We start from the raw sequence: 24,771 nt of genomic DNA, 5'->3' as shown, positions 1-24,771 counted from the left end.
GACGGGGACCTCCTCATGGCTCAGACCACAAGACACATTAAAGGGAGCCCTAGGCTTCTTCCTGTGGCTGGCCTGTGTCACCGTTCTTGTTCACACCCCACACACACGGCTCTCACGCACACAAGTGTGGATGGTGCATGCGAGCTCAAGGTTTTATTTTAAAATTCTGTTCCAGATGCCTCTCCACAGCATGCATCACACTTTCCTTCACACTTGAAGGGCAAAATCCTTAAGAGTTCACCACATGGGTGTTATTTTAGCATCAGCTTTGTTCTTCTATAAGAAGTAGCTCTCTAGATTCAGGCAGAAATGTCAATGCATGTTATTTCCATTGTATAAATCCCATTTACAAAGTGAAGCTTGACAAGTCACTAAATCAGGACCATTTTGTTCTCTCATACCCTTGTTGACTTAAAATGTTTGGTAAAGATAGTTGTAGGTACTCCATGAGAATTCATGCCGAGTTCATAAATTGCACTGCAGGGTGTTTATTTTTAACTTTTTCCTTTAAGAGTTTCTTTCTTCTTGCTGTTTTGGCCAGCAACCTTTTTCCTATGAAAAGGAAGACATGGTGAATCAGAAACTCTATAAATTTACTTCTATAACCGAGGCTAAAGAAACATGTGCTAGAATGCTGTACAGCAAAGCATCTGAGGAACTGGAAATAAAGATGTTTACTAGGTCTCTGCCTAGCATTAAAATCACTGTCCACATGAAAAACATTATAACCAACTACACCACTACACAGCACAAACCAGAGTCTGGCCTTGACCTAATGGTTCTGTGCTAAGTACTAGACACTGTTTGCTGTTAAGTGTTGTTTGTACATGCATTTCTCAAATGAAGACAACAAGGCAGAAAGATAAAACCTGCTGGTCATCACACAACTTGCCCAAGTCGTCCAAGAAAAGTTCCTATTAGAATCAGCTTTTAGGCTCCAAATCCAAACCTGCCCCTTGCCACACCAGGCTGGGTCTGTAGGGCCGGAAGGGAGGCCTCTAGACAACGAGGGATCGGGTTCCAAGTTGAATGTGGAAGCTAAGCTGGAGACATGAGCTTATGCTCCCCAAAGCAACCTGTCTCTGTAGTGGAGAAGGAGCACGAACCAGATCGTGATGGATCTTGGTCTTATGTTTAGAAAGACGGTCTTTAAGTTAGAAGAAATGGGAAGAAAGCCTTAGTGTGTGGCTGATACCACAGACTTAACCAGCACTCCTGAGGCTTCTTGTAGCTAAGCTGTAATAAGCCCAAAGAATGCTATAAACACAAAACATTTAAAGTGTACTCAAAAGTGTTTAATGTAAATAATAATATAAAAAAATAAAAAATACTGCTGTATCCTATTAAATTCAATAGTCTCCATGCTATGCACCATCTGACTTTCAGGTTCCAGAAAAGCCTCCACCTGAGAGAGGTGCACTTGTAATTTTAGCTCTCCTAAGAAGTAAGACCCTGAAAGGCGCCTAATGGCCCTCATGATACTCCAGACAAACGAGCTGCCACACAAAAACTGTACACACACATCACATCCCTACATTACTATATTAGGAATTCATAAAATTGAGAAAGCACCAATGGAATTTAAATTACTACGCTTCCAAATCTTTAAGTTTGTGGTGTGAATTCCTCCACACTCAATCTGGAAAAACATCAAAATTCTGGGATAGGCTGTGCACTGTCAGCACCTGGAGTGGACTTTATTTCTACAGCACTAGAATGCTGTGCAAGCCTCCTGTTCTGCTAAACAGTTTCAGACGACTGATCGCTTCGTTCTTTCTAAAGACCTAAATCTCACCTGTCCTTAAACATGTCTACCTCCTCGACACTTCTCTAACAGTACCAGCCCCCCAGACCTTCCCCTTATGCAAATTCCTTTGTTTAAAGCCATCTAATGTTCTCGTATGGCCTGTTTTACACTAATTTCTCTACCTCATCAGCATCAAGTCTCTGTAGTGAACTGTGCTAGTCTAGGAGACACAGACAGACAGACAGACAGACAGACACAACACACACACACACACACACACACAAGCTGCCAGATTCTATTAGAGAACATGCTATTCTAGAACTGGGAAATTTGTGAAAAGTATCATCTTCTTTAATTAGGATAATAGAACTCAGAATATTCTGGTAAACCCCTACCAAAACATATAGCTTCCTAGCATTAGTAGATAAAACATACCTGTTTGTATCCTACAAGACCTATACTAAGTATTCCCCCACCCCTACCCCCTGCCCTGAAAAAAACCTAAGTAATAATTTTTAAAGGATACAGTGCACCTCAGCATAAGCCTAAGATCATATGACATCCTGTTCAGGAGACAGAAACTTCAAGAAAGGTTTGATCAGTATCTGTCAAGGATCCTAACTATTGGCTTCAGCAGCATGACAGACGGGGCAGAATATGAAGTGCAATTCTAATTCATAGCAAACTTTATTTTCAAATATGACAGGAAACCCAGATGATTAATATAGATAATATAGATACAGAAAAATTTCAACACTAAAATATGCAAATTCCCAAATCAAAGGCATTCCAAGACATATTTTTACCATATCCTATAATGGATTATCTATATATTCTAAAAATGCCTCTTAAGGAGAAACATTGTCTACTCTAATTATGTATCAATTTCTTACCATATAGGTACTTACTGTTTAGCTTGCTCTAAGAAATATTTTGGAGTTGTACTAATGCTCTCCCTTTCCAATGGCTTCTTAATCATTTTTTTCTTTTGTTTGCTGGAAGTTAAGAAGTGAGAGAGGAAAGAAATCAAGCACAAGCTCATTCAGAAGCTGCAGCTACATGAGGCTCTACTCGTTTCAGTGGACCAGATCAGCTGACAGCTTACAACTGCTCTGCAAGGTCACAGGAAATCAACCTTTAAATCACACTGGCAGTGGTTAAATACATTCTGAGACAATCTCATGCTCTATGTCAATAAGCATTAAAGAATCTGATTCGAGACAAGTAACCATTATTAGTAATTTAAGCATATTTTATCCCCTGAATAGTTTTTAAGAATCCAATTTCAAAACTGAAAAGCTAAGAAGAAACTAATGTATTCTAAAGTAAAATGTTTACTTAAAAAGGCTTTAAAGGCACCTCACTGTTGGGATTAGAGTATGTTGAAGAGGAAGAGTCCTGCAGACAGGTGCTGAGTACACAGGACTGTGAATGCAGTAAATGTCACTCGGCTACACGCACAGGAAACTCAACAGGCAAGAGCAGAGGGAAGGAGCACACCCAGCTGATGCTGTTAGAGAAGCCACAGCACAGCCTTTCCCTTTATAATGCAGCGTCTCCTGTTCGGCAGATACTGCTCTGCACTTTGGCCCTTCCAGCAGGCAGTACGTGCACAAAATTTTGTAGCCATGCTGGATGGCAGCAGGGAACCAGAACTCCAAGTAAGTCACTCTACTTATACTCTAGCAGGTGTGGGACCCAAGCCTGTAATCTCAGTAATTAGAACGTCACGGCAGAAAGAGTGCTGTGACTTTCAAGTCAACCTAAGTAAGGAGTGAGACCCTGCCTCAAAAAACACCTGAAACCACATAAGCCCTGAAAGCCTACAGTTCACTGGGCTACTGTGCTAGAATGTTTGGCAGATTAGATGTGCTTTAATGCATTTTTAAACGCCCCGCCCCCTTTTTGGTTTTTTTGAAACATGGTTTTTCTTTGTAGTATTGCCTGTCCTGGAACTCACTCTGTAGACCAGACTGACCTCAAACTCTGAAACCCACCTCCCTCTGCCTCCTGTATGCTGGGCGACAGGCATGTGCCACCACTGCCTAGCCCGTTTTCTACTTATAATACTTTCAGTTTACAATGAGCTTAGATGATCTTAAACCTGTTATAACTCAAGAACCATTTGTATATAAGATTAAAAACATGAGGTTGGAAGGACGGCTCAGCAGTTAAGATCACTAACTGTTCTTCCAGAGATCCTTAGTTTAATTCCCAGCAACCACATGGTGGTTCACAACCATCTGTAATGGGATTCGATGCCCTCTTCTCGAATGTCTGAAGACAGGGACAGTGTACTTACATACAAAAAAAAAAAAAAAAAAAAAAAAAAAAGATTAAAAACAGGAAAAAGTTTGCCAGGCACAGTGGCATACATGCCTTTATAATCCTACTGTTTGGGATCAAAGGCAGGCAAATGTCTGTGAATTTGAGGTCAGCCTGGCCTACATAGTGAGTTTCAGGACAACCTGTGGCTACGTAGTATAACTCTGTCTCCAAAACAAAACAAAAACCAAATAAGCAAAAAAAAAAAAAAAAAAGTAAAATTAAACATGCACCATTCTGGAGTGTATATACACAGACATACATACACACACACACTTAAACTACAAACTAAATAAAGGCAAAGACGAAGAAACAAAATAAAAAGCAAGAGTGTGTAAAGACCCGGAGAAAAGGCCCGGAATGAGTTTAAACGCACACCTCAGTAGTTTCTGGAAACCTTTGATGTATTCAGGTACAGGACAACCAGCCTGCTGGATAACATTGGCAACACTGAAAAAGAAACCCACAGACCAGGAACACAGTTCATTAGTGTACAAAATTAGTCATGTACAACACAAGGGGAACTAAAACTACACAGAATATTCCAGAACAGTCTTCTCAGAGAATACCAACTGCTGTCAAATGTAACCACACTAGATCCCTGAGAGAAGCAGTCACCGGACTGAAATCAATACAAGGATGAGTAACTGTAGGGAGCAGCTGCTTCCAATCCTCAGCAAAGCTGGAAGTGAGCCTCAGTTCGTTAAGTGACAGGATCACTAAGGGCTGGACCGCCAGATTTCTACATATAATAACCCATGTGAGCCTCACAATGACAGTGTGGAAACTCCTACAAACCCCTTCTTACAGATGAAACACTAATGATCATAGAGCTAGCCGATGCTGGAGTCATCAGTCATATCCTCGTTCGTGATTATTAAGACACCTGATGTCTTCCTTCAATCCCCAACACTATCAGCATGCTCACACACATCATTAAGTAGGAAAATGTAACCTCCCCCACGCCTGAAAAAAGGTCATTGGATTTTCACAGCACCTAAAATCAAAGAGTGAGTATATCGAGTGGGAACAGTAGATTAAGCTGAAAGCAAGACAAAGCATGCTGACAAAGTGGAAGCTTTGAAGGCACACGTATAGAATGTAGGTGCTATCAGTAATCCTTCAGTCAAAAATTACCGTAGGCAGTCAGAATACAGAGGACACTGCACCTTTACAGCTGAGGTTGGTGGCACAAGCCTATAATACTAGCTATTGGGAGACAGAGGCAGGCAGACTGTGAGTTTCAGGCCAGCCTAGGCTACACAGTGAAACCCTGTCTCCAAAATCAGAAATCTGCATAAAAATCTGTAATGATGAACTAAATTAAGACTGGAGAGTCTAAAAGTGTACGATATCCAGACTTCAAAGGGCTACAACTGACAAAAATAAAATGTGCCACTAAAATACTTTTTCCTCTATGGCAAGTGATTCTGGGACTAAATTCCAAACTCCATCTGGTCCCAAAATAAAAGAATGGATGCACCATGGTAAAAGAGGGCCCTGACTGGACTAAAAACCCCTACAGAGATTTCAGTAACTTTTCAGTAACCCACAACCTTAGCAACACGCCCATCACTGCAGGATTTGGGAGGTATAGGCTGTGAGTCTGATGATAGCATGCTACTCAGAGACTAAAGCAAGCCTGAGGTACACAGTAATACCCCCCACACAAACACATACAATTAAACAATAAATAGCACTGCCCAACTCTGGTGAGTTCTGTTACTCTGAAACCTAAAACTATATATTTCACTGACAACACTTCCAAATTCTAGTAGGGGAAGAGCAAAAACATTGTCCCAGATCTCTCCCCTGATTCTTGGCCTCAAACTTGTGGTGATCTACTTGGCTCTGCCTCCTAAGTACTAAGATCACAGGCAGCAAGCATCACATCTAGCTCATGGCTAAAATTTAGTTAACTAATATATCAGTAACAGAATTTAGTTAACTAATATATCAGTAACAGAATTTAGTTAACTAATATATCAGTAACAGAATCTGGGACACAGTCATTTGTAATTATCTACTAATACACACAGAAAAATAATGGAACACTTTTATCAGCTGCAACCAAAATACCAAGCTATATTTCCTAATTTACATGCTTCTTAAATTTTTGGATGGTGGGGTGGTAGGAGTGATGCTAGAATCAAACACACCAGACAAGAGCTCTACAACCCAGCTACATCCCATCCCTTAATTTACCTTCTTAGTAATGGTTTATCATCTTCGGTGAAAAATGTAACAGCCTTTCCCCTATTCCCTGCTCTTCCAGTTCGACCTAAGAGAGACCAGACCATGAAAATGTTTTATTTGTTTGTTTAACTGGACTCTCAAAGTTTACATAAAGGACTTTGAGATTTGGAGAGATGTCTCAGTGGGAAATCACTTGTACAAACAAGAGGATAGGAGTTTAAATTCCCAAAATCCACGTAAAAGCTAGAGCAGTAAGACATGTCTGTAATCCGTGTCCCTATGTTAAGATGGGAGGTAGAAATGAGGGACTTCCTGAAAGCTCGGAGGTCATTATCCTGACATATACAAGGAAGGGCAAGAAAGACACTACCTCAAACAACTGGAAAGTTGAGGACCGACACCTGATGTCTTCCTCCTTCAATCCCCCACACTATCGGCATGCTCACACACATCATTAAGTAGGAAAATGTAACCTCCCCCACGCCTGAAAAAAGGTCATTGGATTTTCATAGCACCTAAAACCAAAGAGTGAGTATATCTAGTGGGAATAGTAGAGGTGCTGAGAAAGATTAAGTAGGCAACAAGGGCATGGAAACAAAGGCTCACCTATCCTATGGATGTATTCCACTGAGCTGGTTGGGAAATCATAATTGATGACCAGGTTTACACCTTTAAAGTCAATCCCTCTTGCAAGCAAGGCTGTACAAATAAGAACCCAGATTTTTCCTGCTCTGAAGCTGTGGACTGTGTTATCTCTCTGGTGAAAGAAGACAGATTAAATGCTTTAGTACCAGTCTACACAGCAAACAGGCAGTGCATGATGTTTGCAGTACAGTTGACTTTCTACCTGCTGCTGTGTTCTTTCTGCATGAATGACGTCCACATTAATACCTTCATATATGAGCTCATGGAAAAGCTCTTTAGCCCTTTCAATGGACTGAACAAAAACAAGGACAGGTGGATTGAAGCCCTAGGAGAAAGAAGCAAAACTCAGCACATATAGCTTGTCAGAAAGAATACAATCAATACCTCATAATATGTCTTTAGTTCACAAACAACCCATTCAATTTAGTGCATTGTCCTGGCAAGTTTTATGTCAATCTGACATAAAACATAAGAAATCTGGGAAGAGGGACTCTCAACTGAAACACCTCCATAAAGATTTGTCTGCAGGCAAGACTGTAGTATATTTTCTTAATGAGTGATTGATGGGCCAACGCACTTTGAGTGGTGCCATCTCTAGGCAGGTGATCCCAGGTGCTATAAGGAAGCAGGCTGAACAAGCTATCCGAGAGCAAGCCATTAGGCAGCATCCCTCCAGCGCCTCTCCATCAGTTCTTGCCTCTATGTGCCTGCTCTGATGTCCCTTAGTGATGGACTCTGATGTGGAACTGTGAGCTGAAATAAACTCTTCTTCGCTAAGTCACTTTTTTTTTTTTTTTTGTCACAGTGTTTTATCACAGCAATAGAACTTCTAAGACATACACTTCTATTGCCAGTGTCTCAATCCACCTCCATCTTCCTCACCATCCATCCCTGAATGGCATTTCTTATCAAACTAATTCCAACAAACTTGCCTTCTTATAATAATGTATGCCCATGCTAAAACCACCACCTCTTAGCCCCAGAACTTTGATTCTGGTCATAATGTAAAAACTGTCTTTAATTCACCTACTTACTACAACTTTAGAGTTTTCCTGTATCTTTAGCTCTAGTTGTCCCAATGTAAACAAATACAAAATCCCTACTCCCCAGCAGAGTCAAGAAACACCTAAGCTTCATCACCTAGAAGCTCTCAGCATTCTATGGTCACATCTGCTGTCACCTTTGAGGTAGAAAGTGGTACAGCTCCAATCCCTAGGCTGTCCAGCTCAGAAGTCCATGCCCTGGCTCCTGTACCATGCCTCTTCTAGGCCCCAGAGTTGTAAAACGCCTCCATAAGATTTCCATCTTCAACCGTCCTAACTCCTCTACCATTAAGGCAGTTGATGTATCTGTGCTCATTTAGAAGAATAAATTCCAAAAAGCAGACCTACCACTTATACTTTCTGCTTCCTTACCCTGAACCCACATCTTTTTATGTAAATGAGTGTTCTGCTTACATGTATGTATGTGGCCAAGTTTGTGCCTGGTGCTCACAGGGTCAGAGAGGGTGTCAGGTGCCCTGGAACAGGAGTTAGAGATGGTTGTGAGGCTCCGTGTGGGTGCTGGGACTTGAACCCAGGTTCTCTGAAAGAACCGTAAGTGCCAACTCTCCAGCTTCTTAACTTTCTAACCAAGGCTTCTCCTCAGTACTTATTTTGTGATAAAAAAAACAGAAGCAGACTGAAGGCATCACTCATTCCTCAGTGCCCCAGGTCATCTCTAACGAACCAGCAGAGATGAGGGAGTGAAGGACACATGGACAGGCAGAGGTGGACTCGGGGCACTACTCCAGCAAGGAACAGACACCTCACCATGCACTGGATCAACACTAAATACAAATGCAGGATGATGATCAAATGTGGATGACCTTTACCAGGAGTCCAGAGTGCACTTGAACATACTTTTTTAACAAGTTCTCTCATGGCCAGAAGTTTTCCAGTCTCCGATCCAACAAACAGAAGCTCTTGTTCAACAGTTTCAACTGCAGAATTCCTGCGAAGAAAAATGTATCTTTTACGAATCAAATTTTAGCGAGGCATGCTGGTAAGGACCTGCAATCCCAGCATCTGGGAGGGTGGCATAGGGCTCGGTGAGTTTAAAACTAGTCTGCTGGGACTAGATGTAAAAAAGCTTTGCTGTCTAAAAATAAAACAAGACAAAAACCAAAACCCCAAACAGCCAGGGATGGCACAGAGCTTAGGTAAAGGCTCTTGCCGGGTAAATGGGTCAGCCTGAAACTAAATCAACTCCCAAGAGTTGTCCTCTGACCACCATGTCACCTGTGTGACACAGCACCAACTTTCCCAAGTCTGTCCCTCCACACATGGTTCTGGGATCTATCTACCTCAGCAGCAAGCTTAGTGGAAGCAACCCTTACTGTTGCGCCATCTTGCCAACCCAGGCTTCTCCTTGATCATTTTTTTTAAACTAAGGTAGTGCATTTGCTTAGCACAAAATGCTTATCTAGCTCAAACCCTTTTCCAGTGCAGGAGAACGGAACAGAGATCTCCTGCTACGTAACTGCTCTGTCAATCATGGAACTACATCCCTGGTGCTTACCAAATTCACTTTTTTTTTTTCGGAGCTGGGGACCGAACCCAGGGCCTTGCGCTTCCTAGGCAAGCGCTCTACCACTGAGCTAAATCCCCAACCCCTCAAATTCACTTTTTATACCAGAATTACTTATCACGTGGCTAAGTAACAGCAGTAGGACCATGCAGTCCTACTTACACAATCAGAGAAACTAAGTATGGGTGGCCACAGAGCTTATGGCATGTTTTGTGAAAGAAAGAAAGAAAGAAAGAATGAATGAATGATGCTAAGGTGAATAAATATGCAAACATGAGAATCTTCATTGTGCTATTCTGAAAAGTCCTTAATCTTGACTTTGAAAAGCACATTTCTATCGGTCAAACTTCTCTCACTTGGTGTCACACTAAACAACTATCTCAGAGTCAGAACAAAACAACAAAACAACTCCCCACACGCCCAGTCCCAAGACAACAAGTGAGTGGGGTGATGTGAAAGAACAAGTGCTCACCTTGCTCCAATGGATACGGAAACTATGTTATCCAGGTTGAGCTTGCACCACTGCTCAACGTCATATGCGAAAGTTGCACTGAACATTGCTCTTCTGACCTTGGGGGATGTGCAGGCCAGGAAAATGGAAGCCAGCTGGTCTCGAAACCCAGTTTTGCCATCTTCGAACAGTTTGTCCGACTCATCTACTACCAGCCACTCAACACTAAGGAACAGCAGAACAACCTGTGGTTACAGATCTGGAGGATGCACCTCCAAATGTCAGTGTGCATGAAACAAGTCCAACAGTGATGCTACTTTATCAAACGAGAAAAAATCCAAGGAAAATGACCACAAACACATGATAAATGAAACTCAGTCTTTAAATCCTCAAAGACAAGCTGTATTAGCAACAACAGCAGATTCCTTCAGGATTCCTTGGCCTTTGCTAAAAGATGCAAAAAGGTCTTGGGGAGCATGTACTGTTTATTCAAGCGTGCAATTTTCTTCCTGACCAGTTAACTCCCAGTTTTCTGCTAGATAATTCACATTCTTAATCTCAGCATAGCACTGACATAAGCTGGCACCAAAGGACAAGAAAAGCAACTAAGAACAAAGTAACTGTGATGAATTGACACCGTTAACCCGACAGGACCCAAAATCACCAGAGACAGGCCTCTGGGCCCGTTTGTGAGGATTATCTAGACCAGGTTAACTGAGGCTGGAAGACCCACGCTACAAACGGCACTGTTGGGTTGGGATTCAGACCGAATAAAAAGGAGAAAGGCAGCAAATAGCCAACAGCCATTGCTGTCCTGCTTTCTAACTGTGGATGCAAGGACTCCAGGCCTCACCTTCCTGCCCCAGAGTCACAATGAACCATACGCCTTCAAACTGCAGCCTGCCCGCCCTTCCTTCCCTAAATTTCTGTTTGTCAAATAATCAGTCACAGTAATGAGGAACCTAGTAACATAAGCAGGAGAGGGAAAGGCAGGAGAACTGTGTACCTTGTTAGGTCTATCCCTGGCGGCTCCTGCTTCAGCAAGTAGATCAGTCGATTTGGAGTGGTCACAAGGATATCTGCAGGGAACACAAGTAGGAGGGATTGCAGACCTAAGATGCACTCTTAGAGTACAGAAGTAAACCTTCAGAATTTCAGCTAATAACCTTAAGTTGGAAGGGAGGGGCTGTTAACACAAAAATCAAATTATTAGTAAGCCATATATATTTTCCCCTCCACCACAGTGTAAACCTCTCCCTCTATCTCTTTATCTCTATCTCTGCTCTCTTTATTACAATTTGAGCAGTTTCCTCAACCTTTTGGTTGCCAGAGCCTGAGTCTTGCTGTGTAGTTCAGACTCCCTCAAACCCGTGGTCCTGTTACCCCTGTCTGAGTGTCAGGTTAGTAAAGTCAAGGCCTGCTATTATAGGCACCAGGCAAGAGCTGCAACCCTTGACTATACCTGGAGCCATTTCAACTTCTATGAGACAACACTGTATCATCCTAATCCCAGGCTGGCCTTAAAACTTCTCTGATCCTGCCTCAGTGGTGAGACTGCAGGTGCATGCCACCATGCTTGGCTTGAAAAATCTTAAATAAATTCTCAGAGTTCAAGTTAAAAGCAAAGCCTCTGGTTCATATAAGGGAGTCAAGTAATCCAATCATATCCGCCAAGGTATTCCCATGACAAGATTAAAAACCAAGGGCAAGAGGTAGGATTCCAAACCCTAGCACTGCTGACACTGTGAGCCACCCAGCTTTCTGCAGACAGCTGTCTTGGGCATTGAGAGGCTTAACAGGAGTTCTAGCCTCCACCCCAGCTGCAACAACTACAAGTGTCCCTGTGGTGACTGGTGGGAGAATCATCTGTGACACAGGCGTAGACCTTCTGGGTAAAAGAGGGAGGAAAGTCCATGTTCAGCTTCCTCAGAAATAACTAATGAAAGCGGGGCACGGTGGTGCCGCACACTTTTAATCTCGGCACTTGAAAGGCAGAGGCAGGTGGATCTCTGAGTTCAAGGTTAGCCTGGTTTATAGAACGAGTCCCTAGATAGTAGGGACCATGCAGATAAACCTGTCTCAATAAAATAAAATAACTAATTAGGGGCTTAGAGATGTGCCTCAGTTGGTACACTAGTTGCCTACCATGCACAAAGATCTGGGTTTGATTCCTAGCACTACATAGCCTGTGTGTGGTGGTGCACATCTGTGATCCTAGCACTTAGGAAGCCAAGCAAGAGGCTCAGAAGTTCAAGGTCATTTTCAACTAAATAGATTTGAAGCCAGAATGAGTTACCTAAAATCCTGACTTACACACGCGTGCACACATATACACATACATACACACACACACACACACACACACACACACACACACACACACTCCTGACTTGTACTGTAACAACTTTTATATAGCAATTAGGACCTTTATTATTTCCAAATCCCTTACATACACTAAGCAGGAAGTTCTTACCAAACTTCTTAGATGATTTAGGTCCAAATTTCTTAGCTGCTATTGCAGCTTTGTGGATCATATGTATCCTGAATCCTGTACCCTCAGATATTTTAATTAATTCTCTGTGAATCTAAAACAAAGAGGTAAGAGAACCGATGTTAAAACACGGGGGGGTTGGGGATTTAGCTCAGTGGTAGAGCGCTTGCCTAGCAAGAGCAAGGCCCTGGCAAGGCCCTGGGTTCGGTCCCCAGCTCCGGAAAAAAAAAAAAACAAAAAAACACGAGGCCTGGGCGCGCAGCTTCTTTTATGCCTTTGGTGTCCCTATTACCAACCACAGAGGGACCTGCAGTGCGCTGCAGGATGGCCTGCAGTGCTCAAAGACTCAAGATCCTAAACCACTTCCATGAGACAAGCGAATTCCTTCCATCTGTTGCAGTTTTCAGAATGAGACGTCCTACTGCTTGGCATGTGTTTTATTTATACACTGGGAGAGAGGAACTCATCAATGAGCTTTTACTTTCTTAGGAAACTGGGGTGTTTTCTTTTCCTTTCTTCTTTTTTTCAGACAAGGTCTCACTCTGTAGCCCTGGCCAAAAGCTCACGGAGACTCTCTAGATCCCCTGCCTCTAGAGTGCTGGGATCAAAGGCATGTGCCATGCACTCAGCTGTTTGAGACAGGGTCTCAGAATTTTCTGAGGTATGTAACCAAAGCTGAAGATGACTCTGGAGTACTGATCCTCTTCTCCACCTCCCTGTGCTGGGATTACAGGTTCGAGTCACCATGCCCAGCAATCTCTCACTTTTCTAAATGAGCAAAACAAGTTTCAGCAATGAATATATCACTGTACCCTCTCAATCTGAATGATCTTGGAGCCTTTACCAAAGAAGCATGATTGTCAAATCGCATTTTGGAAAATTGTAGACATTTACAAGAGCGGCCCATATGCTGTTTTATACAGAGTACACTCTTTTGAGAGCTTTCCCAACTTAGCAAGAAAAATAACAAGCCACACACAAATACATTCTTTTGAAACTCTAAGTCATACCTGGCTGGCAAGTTCTCGGGTTGGGGATATAACCAGGGCTCTAAAGCCTTTATTTGTGGGTTGTTTCAGCTGCATTAAAATGGGGATGCTAAATGCCAACGTCTTCCCGGATCCAGTAGGAGCAGAAGCCAGAAGTTCCCGACCCTAATGACAGAGCACAGCAAGTACAAGATGAGTTTATCAAGCTTTCAGAGCCTGGTTAGACAACGTGAGCGGCCATGAAAACAACAAAGAAAACTGAACAAATAACCCCGACTCACACTCTGCCACTTAGAACTGAATGAACTAAATCCAACTGTTCACACCCTACCCACTTCTTTAATGGCCCCCATCTATTTTTTCCCCACATCCTACCCTCGACACCATTGCCCTAACAGAGTTAGTTAGAGCACTGCCACTAATGTACATTTGAATGGTAAGCATCATGGACAACAAAAACCCAGAGAGAATCAGAACTACTACTTCAAGTTTTCTTTCCCATAAACTCTGTTACCAAAGCACATAGCACAACTGATCTTTTACCCCAGTATCTGTACTATTTGATCCCCTTGGGATGAATTTGTTAAATAACACAGTGAGTGAGTCAATGTTAGAATTAAACAGTGGGGACAACCTGGGTGACAAAAATATAACAATCTTCAAAGGGATCACTGTAATTTTTAAAGTCTTAAGCTGAATAATGGTAGAAATAACCTAAGAGGAAAGTAATGCAAATTTAATAAATGTAAGTTAATAAAATCACTCAAACACACGTGTATATTTTAGTACACCAAGCAAAGAACTAATGGAATGGGGTGTAATGGGGTCATAGCTTTCCTCTACTTTAATTGAAAGCCAACTGATTATTTTGTAAATGGGGAGAGGGAAGAAAAGAGAAAGAAAAAGGGAGAAAAGGAGGAGAGGAGAGAGGTAGGGGACTTCTCACTGTGCATTTGTTAGTTTATTTTTGTAGACAGGGTTTCTCTGTGTCACAGCCCTGGCTATCCTGGAAATCACTGTGTAGACCAGGCTGGCTTTAAACTCAGAGATCCGCCTGTCTCTGCTCCTCAAGCACTGAGAGTAAAGGTGTGCGCCACCACTACATGGTTACATCATTGTTATTTTTTAAAGTCCTCAGGAAAATTTAGTTTCCAAACAATTCATCTAATTTGCACTTCTATCAACAAGTGATTCATTAAGATATCGCTAATGTACTCATACAGTAGAATGCTACTTAGTAGCACATGTGTGATAAGTTTCAAAGAGATTAAGTAAAAGATTACTGACAGTCCTACATGAAATCCTAGAAGTAAAAATATGGCAATCAGAAAACTGTTCTGGTTTTTTTTTCTGGGTAAGATAGGGTAAGGAATGAATGGGGCACAACAGAATTTTCTGAGGTATACAGAAATGTACAGCTCTGTTGGAGAACAGTTGTGTGGGTTACACAGTGTTTAGACTTAAAGTCTCTGTGCTTTACTGCATGTGAAGGATATGTCAATAATAAAGAGTGTGGGGGTTGGGGATTTAGCTCAGTGGTAGAGCGCTTGACTAGCAAGCACAAGGCCCTGGGTTCGGTCCCCAGCTCCGGAAAAAAAGAAAAAAAATAATAATAAAGAGTGTGGAAGGCAGTGAGGAGGCCAAGTTAGAATATGCATAGGAACTTTAAAAGCACTTGTATTTCTGTTGCAGCTTCTGGGCATTTCAAACTTAACTAAGAAAGAAAAGACAAAACACAGCCTCCATGCTCGGGGGTTTAAATGCTTCATGAAAAAGAATATTCAAGTGTCAGGCACAGTATAGCACATACACCCAAAGTGCCAGCACTTGAGAGGCTAAGGCAGTAGGATCATGGATTCAAGGTTATTATGTGTACTCAAGACACACACAACACACAACACACACACACACACACACACACACACACACACACACACACACACACACACACACACACACGAGGTTCTAATAAAGGAAATGATGGCATCTACTTGTAATGAGCAGGTTTTATGGGGTACAAACACTTGAGATGGACCTTCAAATCAAATGAAAGACTTAATAGGGGACTAAAGGTGGAAAGGATTTCAAGGGGCCAGGAAGAGAATGGAGACACAGGAGAATGTTACAGGCATCCTAGATCTTCATACTCACATGCAGCATAACTGGAATGGCTTGCATCTGAATTGGTGTGGGCACCTGGAAGCCTGCATCTAGAATATTCTGGAGCAATCGAGGACTGATCTTATATTCTTGATCAAGTTGCTGAAATGTAGCAATTGGGTCAGGAAGATCAGTTCCTTGGACATGTATCTTGTGTTTGTTCCGAAAGAAGTTGATCTATAAATTGAGACAAAGGAGCCAACATGGATATGGCCAAACAACAAACAACAATCTTAGATGCTTTCCAACAGCAGGAACAGTTCTGGCATAAGCTACAGCGACACAAGAAGCTTTCTGCTTAAATACAAGCCCCTAATCAAGTAAGTACACTAAGTACATCTCACGGTATTCACAGAAAACCCTCCCAAATGATGGGACCCACCCGTCTGTGTGCACTGTAATGTGTTTCTGTCACACTTATATAACTTTTAGAAACCTGCAGAAGGCAAGCTCTGAAATTATGTTTTCAATCTGGTTCTTAGCCTACAAATGCCAGTGCTTTTGAATACTTTAAAAACAAAAGCAAGCCCATCGGCCCTGAATTTCTTAAAACTGAATGCCAAGGGTGTTTAGTGGTACTGACTGGGCAACTTGTGGTCATCTTATAGTCCACAGAGAGCCACATTTTGGTGTCTGGGTCACTGAAGCACAGCACTGCAGTCTCCAACAGCCAAGTGGCAAGGGTAGAGAAAGCAACAGATTCTAGGCACACTATTACTTTTGAAACTTGAGGAGCTCAAGAACTCTTACACATACATGCTACGTATCCATGAACAGCCAGAACCAAACTCCACCTGATCTTACTGTAACTATAACCAAGCACCCAGCACTGCACAGATGGCTCCTGTCAGTCTTCATTCAAATAAAACCTAAACAAATGTAATTAGTTTTCCACCTTAACAAAATAACTTCACAAATGGGAAGTCCAGTGAAAACTCTGTGCACACTTTTGGGAGATGAAGGTATTTTTCAAACCTTTTCCTTTCTGAGATGCTCCAACTTTTCTGAAGTTAATTTCTTCTCTCCATTGGCTTTTTTATCTTGAAGCTTTGCTTCCACAGAGGATGTCCACTGTATCGTCCCGTCAAGGTCTTCTTGAGCAGGAACGTCTGTATTTTAAAAATCAAAGGTGCCAAGCGCAACAGTGTTAGGTGCGCCAAACTGGCTACACTTCACACTAAACCAGAAAAGGCGCCAGGGTCCAATGGGGAGAGAAGTGCATGGAAGGCCAGGACTGGGCGGGCTGTGACGTGGCAGTCAGAGGCCGAGGCTCGCCCTCTTCCTCTGGTTGGCTGTCAGCTGTGACATTAAGACAACTGTATGCGTCAAACAGGAGATGGACTGAGAAGTCCACAAGGGCAGCCGGCTTGTTCATCAAACATCGAGCCAGAAACTACTGTGATAGAGAAAGACCTCATGTGCAATAGCAATGAAATGACCGTGCTTGGGGTTGTCCATGTCGTAGAGACAGCAGTTCTTCCTCTATCTGTAAACAACACTGGCTCAATTAGAAACAGATCTGATTGTCTCAGTGACCAGATTAGCCATCTTTAATGTTTGTACGGTACAACAAATATGTGAGAACAATCTAAAAAAATTCTATGAGTAGTGGGCAAAGATCTTCAATGAATATTTTATGTTTTTAGCCTGGCCTTGAACTATAGGTCTTCCTACCTCCGCTTCCAGAGTGATGAGATTGTAGGCCAATATTACTATGCCTGGGTTTCTAATTGATTTTTTTTAATGTGTATGAGTGTTTTATCTGTATATTATATTTGTATGCTAGGTAGCCAGGGAAACAAAAAAAAGAGGCACCCCACCATCCCCCGGAACTGGAGTTATAGGTGCTGTAAAGCGCCATGTGGGTGCTAGGAATTCATCCTGTAGGCTCTGAAACAGCAGTCAGGGCTTTTATCTGCTAAGCCATCTCTCCTGCTCCTCTGTGGCATTATTAAAATGCACTTTTTAATTTCACTGAGACATAACTAACATGCAGTGAAACTGCATGTATGTTAAAGTGTGTATGTGGACTGGCTGTAGCTCAGTAACTGAGTTCTTACTTAGCCTGGATGTGGACCAGGCAGCCCCCAGTGCACTGTATGCGGATGATCAGATGCCTTGGCAGTCTGTCTGCCGCTCTGCTTTCTCTTTGTTCTTAGATGTACGGCTGCAGCAAGTAAAGGGAGTGACACTGGCATGGAATGCAAGGACCAACCAATCAAACAGCACAGTCCAAAGACAGTCTGGAAGGAAAGGTGGAAGCTAAGTGCACCATAAGTTATAAGCCACAGTGGTAACACACACCTTTAATCCCAGCACTTGGGAGGCAGAGGCAGGTCTGAGTTTGAAGCCAGCCTGGTCTAAGGAAGATCTCAACTTTCAGACCCACTATAGGCTATACAGTGAGATACCATTAAAAACAAACACAAAGCCATGGAAAAGAGTTTAATTCCCTGTCCATCTTATTTATTTATTTAGACAGGGTCTCACTATGTAGCTATGACTGACCCAGAACTTGCTATATAGACAAGGCTAGCAAGAATTTAGAGATCTGCCTGCCTCTGCCTCCCAAGCTAGGATTAAAAAGCACGTGCTACTATATCCACCATCCACTCTTCTCTCTCTCCCCCACCCCTCCCCCTTTTCTCTGGGACAGGTTTCTCTGTGTAGCCCTGGCTGTCCTGGAACTCACTCTGTAGAAGAGGCTTCCTTAAACTCACAAGAAATCTGCTTGCCTCTGCCTTCTGAGTGCTGGGATCAAAGGTGTGTGTCACCGCCCAGCTCCATTCATTCTTTTTTTTTTCTTTTTTCTTTTTTTTCCGGAGGTGGGGACCGAACCCAGGGCCTTGTGCTCGCTAGGCAAGTGCTCTACCGCTGAGCTAAATCCCCAACCTCTCCATTCATTCTTTATAACAAATAAACAAGCAGGATTGAGGATTTCAATGTTACAAAATGTAGTGACAAGTAGGAAACATAAGAGATCTTTTATTCTGTGCTAATTTCCATAATATATGAAGCTTACTAAACTAAGAAGAAATGGGTGAATAACCTAGTACAAAAGAAATGTAAAATACGAGAGATTAATTTATATGGAGAGAAAACATTTTATTTCCAGTAGGTATCACAGGGAAGAATTACTTGAGAGACAGACAGAAGTTGCGGGGAGGTGTTGGGAGGCTGAGGAAGAGAAGTGGGGAGGAAAGGAGAGACAGAGACCCAGAAACATCTCCTGTAGGCAGCTTGTGGAGGAGAATCAATGGTGCCTTGCAGTCTAGGGTAAACTTGGTTCACATACAGCAGAACTAATAAACCCCAATCACCACCAATCCACAATCATATCTAACTAAATATAAATACATATATTATAGTCCTACAGCCTACACACATTTATTACTGAATGGCTATAATACACATCTATGGCTTTTTGCTTGTCCAACATTTGAATCCTATTTCTAAATTTGTGGCATTTCTTTTAATAGTAGACAAAAGTTTCACCACCTTCCTTGAAACTAGGGAAAAAAAGAGGCTTTTATAATGTAATAGCAGAAACATGGAAGCATAATAAATGTTCTTGACATAGACACTAGTCAAACCAGGTATGTACTTGCCCTAGGAAGTATATATACAGTGTGTGTGACAAAGAACAAGACACTCAGTTTCTGAGTGACACAATGTTTCTGTAGATTATATTTAATATCTAAATCTACTCACCAGCTCTGAATTCTAAGTATCTGTCGGACAGATACAGTCATACAAACACACAAAGTACAATGACATTTTTATAACACCGCAACAGCAAAACTATAGGAAAAACTAAATGCCAATCATAGATGACCCTGTAAAATCAATCTTAAGGGCTGGCAAGATGGCTCAACAGGCAAAGGTACTAGACCTCAAGCCCGACAACATGAGATTGATTCCCAGAATGTGCATGAGAGAAGGAGAAAATAGACTAATAGACTCCTGCAGAATGTCCTCTGACCTCCACATGTGCAACATCATATGAAAGCCCACGCGCACACATGCACACACACACACACACACACACACACACACACACACACACACACCACATATGGATAAAAATACTATTTTTTAAAAATCAAACTTAATTGTGGAACACAATGGTTCCTATGCTTTATAAAGAGAGCAAGTCAGTGAATGTTCTATTGATTCTAAACAATTCCAAGATATCTTGCTTTTCTGTTTGGTATATGTTCTGTTTTGTTTTTTTAAAAAGGAAGGCAGTGGCAAAAGTATTGCCCTAAATTTAAGGCCATCCTGGTCTATATAACCAGTTCCAGGCAAGCCAGGAACATATAAGACCATCTCAAGAAAGAGGAGGTGGGAGCAGAGAGGAGGGACAGAAGGTTCCTAACAGACTGTAGATAGAGAACTTATATTTCTGAAGTATATGTGCATATGAAAATAGTATATCCATCTTTTTTGAAAACAGGCACAGAACTGTGTGAATACAGTTATCTCAAGAAAAATACTGCACAACTAGGGAACAGGAAATGAAGTTTGGGAAAGAAATTTACTCCCCATCATTATATAATTTATGTATTTACTTTATACAAAAAGATTCATGGCTAGGAAACTTAATAGACATAACACATAAATGCTCCTACAGAGCATTTCCTATATGGGAGAGAAAGAAAAACTATGCAAAGGAAAAGAAAACTTAGAAAAGCTGAAATGAAAAATCCACAAAACATATTAAAAGATAGTCAAAGCTGGATGTAGTGGCATGGGCCTTTAATTCCAGCACTCAGAAGGTAGACACAAGCGAATCTCTGTGAATTTGAGGCCAGCCTAGTCTACATAGTGAGCTCCAGGACACCCAGGGCTACCCAGAAACCCTGCCTCAAGACAAACAAACAGATGCTTAACTTCATTTAATTATCAAGAAAATATAAATTTTAAGAAGGTGGTGGGGCTGGAGTGATGGCTCAGTGGTTAAGAGCACTGACTGCTCTTCCAGAGGTCCTGAGTTCAATTCCCAGCAACCACATGGTGGCTCTGTAACGAGATCTGATGCCCTCTTCTGGTGTGTCTGCAGACAGCTACAGTGCATTTATAGTAAATAAATAAGTACATACATACATACATACATACATACATACATACATACATACATAAAAGAAGGGGGTGGGGATGATGCAGCTCAGTGAGCAGATTACATATCTAGCATGCACAAAGCCCTAGGTTTGATCCCTAGCACAGCATAAAACCAGGTGATGGTGCTCATCTAAAACTACAGCAGTTGGGAGAGGGAGGCAGAATGAGGTGTGCAGGGTCACGCTTAACTACAACAGGAGTTACAGGGCGGCCCAGGGTACATATTTGCTTCAAAGAATAATAATAATGAAATCTAAATTAAGAGTTTCATTAATTAGATTGACAAAAAACAAAACAAACAGGCAAAACAACCCCAATAATAGCACTAGGGCAGATGTGGTAGCTCATGCCTGTGACCCAGCACTTGGTTTAATGTGTTATTATTGGGGGTAGGGGTTTGTGCCATAGCATATGTGTAGACGTCAAAGGAAAACATGGTGGAGTCACTTCTTTTTTGAGACAGGGTTTCTTTCCCTGTGTATCCCTGGCGGCCAGACTGGCCTTGAACTCAGCGACATGGCCTGGCTGTGAACTCAGTTCTACGCTTTCACCTTTATGTGGGTTCTGGGAATCAGACTCAGATCTTGTGACATCTGTATGTGCTATTCCGTTTCCCTAGCCTCCAATCCCAGGGAGATTGGGAATCCTTGTTGTCAAATAAAAAACCCAGTACAGGCAAAGGTGTGGGAAGTCAGTCTGCGGTATCTACTCTAAGGAAGTGGTGCCTATCTTTTCACAGAGCACTCCCACTTTGGATTATTATTCTCCAAAGGCAATGCATAACTAGCATTACAGCAGCAATCAACAGCCAGTACCTGGGTATAATCCAAGGAATGGGTATGTGTTGTATCAGCTCATACTGTTTTGTAACTGGAAAAAAAATGAGCAGAAAGCCAACACTAACCTGCAGTCATCTTCTTTCTCTTTTTCTTCTTCGGCTCCTTACTCCTTTCCAGCAGGCCCCCTTCTGTTGTCTCCTCATTTTGGAGCTCCTGCTGTGTTTGTAATCCTCCACACTCATCTGAGACAGATTTCTTGTTTCCGAAGAAGTCTAGTCCCTTCACGGTCTCTGAAGAATCAGAACCGAATTTTCTTTTTCCTACCTAAAACCCCAAAAGTTTTAAATGAAATTTACTGCCAGAACTGTTTCCATTCACCCATGACTAGCAATATGGAGGTCTCAAGTTCAGTAATTCACCCTTTTCACCCTTTTAAACAAGAATCTGTTGAGCCAAGTAGTGTGTTCAGGCAAATGGAATCGAAACAAACAAAAACCCTCTCTGGCCTCCTACCAGTAACAACGACAGCAATGAATACTTATACATTTACTAGGATGTTTATTAGGTTTAAATTACTTCATTCTCACACCAACCCTACAAGGTAAATAGCAGTGAGACAGAAGAAAAAAAAATCCAGATATCAGGAAGTAACATATCGAAGATCTTAGAAATATTCACTAGCAGACACAGCATTTGGTTCCAGAAAACCCTGCTCCAGTGTTCAAATGTAACCACAACACCTCAGTCAGGACGAAGAAATACAGACATCACCTTCCATAAAGGCTGTTCTTTTACAGTAAGGTTATGTTTAAAATGTTTCACAAGTGAGCCCCAACTGACTTCCTTCATGCTCACTACATCTCTAAGAAATCCCCTTATTTCACCATCACTCTTCTCGTTGTTTTCTTAAAATGCCGTTGGTTGGAGTGATGGGGGAAAAAACTGTCCACTACAGTACAGTTTATCTGCATATTAAGTCAAACCTGGGTAGGCTACGGTGAAAAAGTGCTTTCTTAGTTTCTAAGGGGCCTCGGAAAGGATTCCAACTTTGTGAGTAAAGTAAGAAGCCGGGAAACAAAAGTATCTGTGCCAGGCTCAACTGAGTCTACCAGAGCTCAGCAAACAATCATTCAGAAGTCTGGGGTAAATCTTAGGTCAAGCTGAATCCCAAAGGAGGGAAATGCTCCAGGTGGTCGGAGCCGGGCTTCGGGGCATCCAGCGTGCCGGCTGCCCGGCTGGCACCGGTCTCATTCTCCAGATCCCGCCCCTTCTCGGTCACTCGGCTCCCTGCGTACAGAAAGTACCTGGAATCGAGTAGCGTCTGCTGAGAACCGCTTCACGTCGAACTTGGCGCCGGCTCCGAGCCGGCGAAACAGATCGTAGGAATCCATCTTTACCCAGAAGCCCCCACAGCCTCACAGCGCCTGCGTTTACGACTTTCTCTCTCTGCGACTCCTTCCGGACAGGCAGTGGGCGGAAGTAGCTCCAGGAGGCGGAGCCTGGCCATGACTGGCATGGAACGTTGGAGGGGTTATTCTAGACTTTTAGTGATAGTTTGATGAGCAACACGCCAAGATTCTGCACATTAGGTTACAGTTTAGCAAGGACAGAGATACTATTAACCAGTTACTGTAACTGAGGAAAACGGGAAGTGCTGTGAAACAAATTAAAAGGTGTGATGGACAGAGAAGGGGGTCGAAGCTACTTTAGTTAGATTGCTTAAGTTCAATCAAATGTTTGAACTGAGAAGGGGCCACTTTCCCAAGACGTAGAAACAGCATTCCAGATAAGAGGAAACCCATCTGAAGAATGGAAAGGGTCTGAAACTTTGTTAGAACAGAAACCAGGATCTGAGTTTCTCTCCAGTGCCACAGAAAGAAGGAAAGACAGGGTGTTTTGTGTGTGTGTGTGGGGGGGGGATGGGGGGGTGTCACGGGATGGAAAGAAGGAGGGAGGGACGAAGGAAGAAATGAAGAAAGAAAGTCAGAGTGGCTGTAGCTAACAGGGGCAAACAAACCAGATCTCAAAACTATAACAAGGGCATGATGAAATATTTAGATTTTTTTTTTTCCGGAGCTGAGGACCGAACCCGGGGCTTTGCGCTTGAGTATTTAGATTTTAATGTAAACGTGCTACAAAAACAAAATCTGTGGAAGGGGCAGCTATCTTAGTTTATCTCATTTGATTTTTAGATTCATTTTCATTGTGTTTGAATTACTCAACTTTTTTATTTTTGTATTAACCTTTCTTCTGAAATGTAAGTCCAGGAATATGAAGATCTATTTTTGCTTTACTATTGGATCCCTGGTTCTGTTTTCTTTCAACAAATGTTTGATGAATGAATGTGTGAAAGTATCATACATGTTTATTTGGAGTTATTTGGAAAAGGGACATAGAACAGATAAGAGTGGAAATGGAGACTAAAGAAGAAACGATGTTGCCTTTGGGTTGATATCTGTAGAAGTGTGGATTGATTTGGGATATAGTTTGGAGGTAGAGATTAATGTAGTCGATGGAGTTTGTGTGGGCTGAGGAAATAGTTCTAAAGAAAACTAAATACTATGGTTTGGACTGGGTTGATGGCATGCCATTTTCTGAACTAAGAATAAAGGAAGCACATCCTTTTGGTGAGAATGAGACCTAAACCAATGGAATTGTTATGTTTGTAGACATGAAGATCACTAGTTGATTAAGTGAAGACATCCAATTTGGTATTTGGACCCAAGAGTCTGAAGCTCAGGACAGAGACTGGAGAAACAAAACTGGGAGACATCAACATATAAATAATACAGTGCATAGACTCTAACATCTTATGTTTCTATCATTTGTGTAGATATATGATATAGAAAGGAGAGGGGGAAAGTCAGTTCTAATGAGACTTTCTTACTCCAGTAGAGCAGATACGGAGTGAGCGTATGACACCATGAATCCCTTCCCTAATTCCTTCTTACAGCTTACAGTAGGGACATCTTACTCTTAAGTATATTTACTCCTCCTAAAAATAGGACTTTGAGGAGACTGGAAGATGCCTCAGCAGGTAAAGACACCAACCCTGCAAACTTGGTGATCCAACTTTGATCCTGAGAACCCATGCAAAAGACCAGATAAGGCTGTGAAGAAGTTTGTAGCATTTGGCTTAGCCAGGACCAAAGTTTATCCAGGTTAATACAGTGGAGGTTATAGTCTCTTCCATCCAGTTATAGCACCATGATATTGATGCTTCTCTAGAGAGTTAACTTCCCAGGAGCTGAGGAAAGCCCTGTGGGTGGCCTTCCTTACTAGGAAATATTTAACATTAT

The 24,771-nt window shown here is 42.1% G+C and overlaps 1 protein-coding gene across 2 annotated transcripts; it reads right to left on the bottom strand.

The window, feature by feature from the left end:
• Positions 1 to 138: 138 nt before the first annotated feature.
• On the bottom strand, positions 139 to 22,933 carry Ddx52 (DExD-box helicase 52). Of its 2 annotated transcripts, NM_053525.1 has the most exon segments (15): positions 139 to 552; positions 2,656 to 2,742; positions 4,451 to 4,522; positions 6,278 to 6,353; positions 6,875 to 7,025; positions 7,116 to 7,238; positions 8,815 to 8,905; positions 9,954 to 10,157; positions 10,939 to 11,011; positions 12,406 to 12,517; positions 13,434 to 13,577; positions 15,564 to 15,749; positions 16,548 to 16,681; positions 21,598 to 21,796; positions 22,777 to 22,869. In NM_053525.1, coding segments are annotated over 15 exon segments (1,797 nt in total). In that variant the 5' UTR covers positions 22,864 to 22,869; the 3' UTR covers positions 139 to 494.
• Positions 22,934 to 24,771: the final 1,838 nt, after the last annotated feature.

This window comes from Rattus norvegicus, chromosome 10 (assembly GCF_036323735.1).
Source record: "Rattus norvegicus strain BN/NHsdMcwi chromosome 10, GRCr8, whole genome shotgun sequence".
Lineage (NCBI taxonomy): Eukaryota > Metazoa > Chordata > Mammalia > Rodentia > Muridae > Rattus > Rattus norvegicus.
This window is presented reverse-complemented; position numbering and strand designations above follow the sequence as displayed.

What these genes read in the sequence shown, in the direction of transcription:
- Ddx52 (XM_039086999.2), bottom strand. Translation starts at nt 22,863, where the DNA reads ATGGATTCCTACGATCTGTTTCGCCGGCTCGGAGCCGGCGCCAAGTTC. An exon ending in CCATTCCAGTTATGCTGCAT is followed by an intron (nt 13,578 to 15,563) that starts GTGAGTATGAAG and finishes CTCTGTCATTAG; the next exon opens with GGTCGGGAACTTCTGGCTTC. An exon ending in CCCGAGAACTTGCCAGCCAG is followed by an intron (nt 12,518 to 13,433) that starts GTATGACTTAGA and finishes TCTTTGTTTTAG; the next exon opens with ATTCACAGAGAATTAATTAA.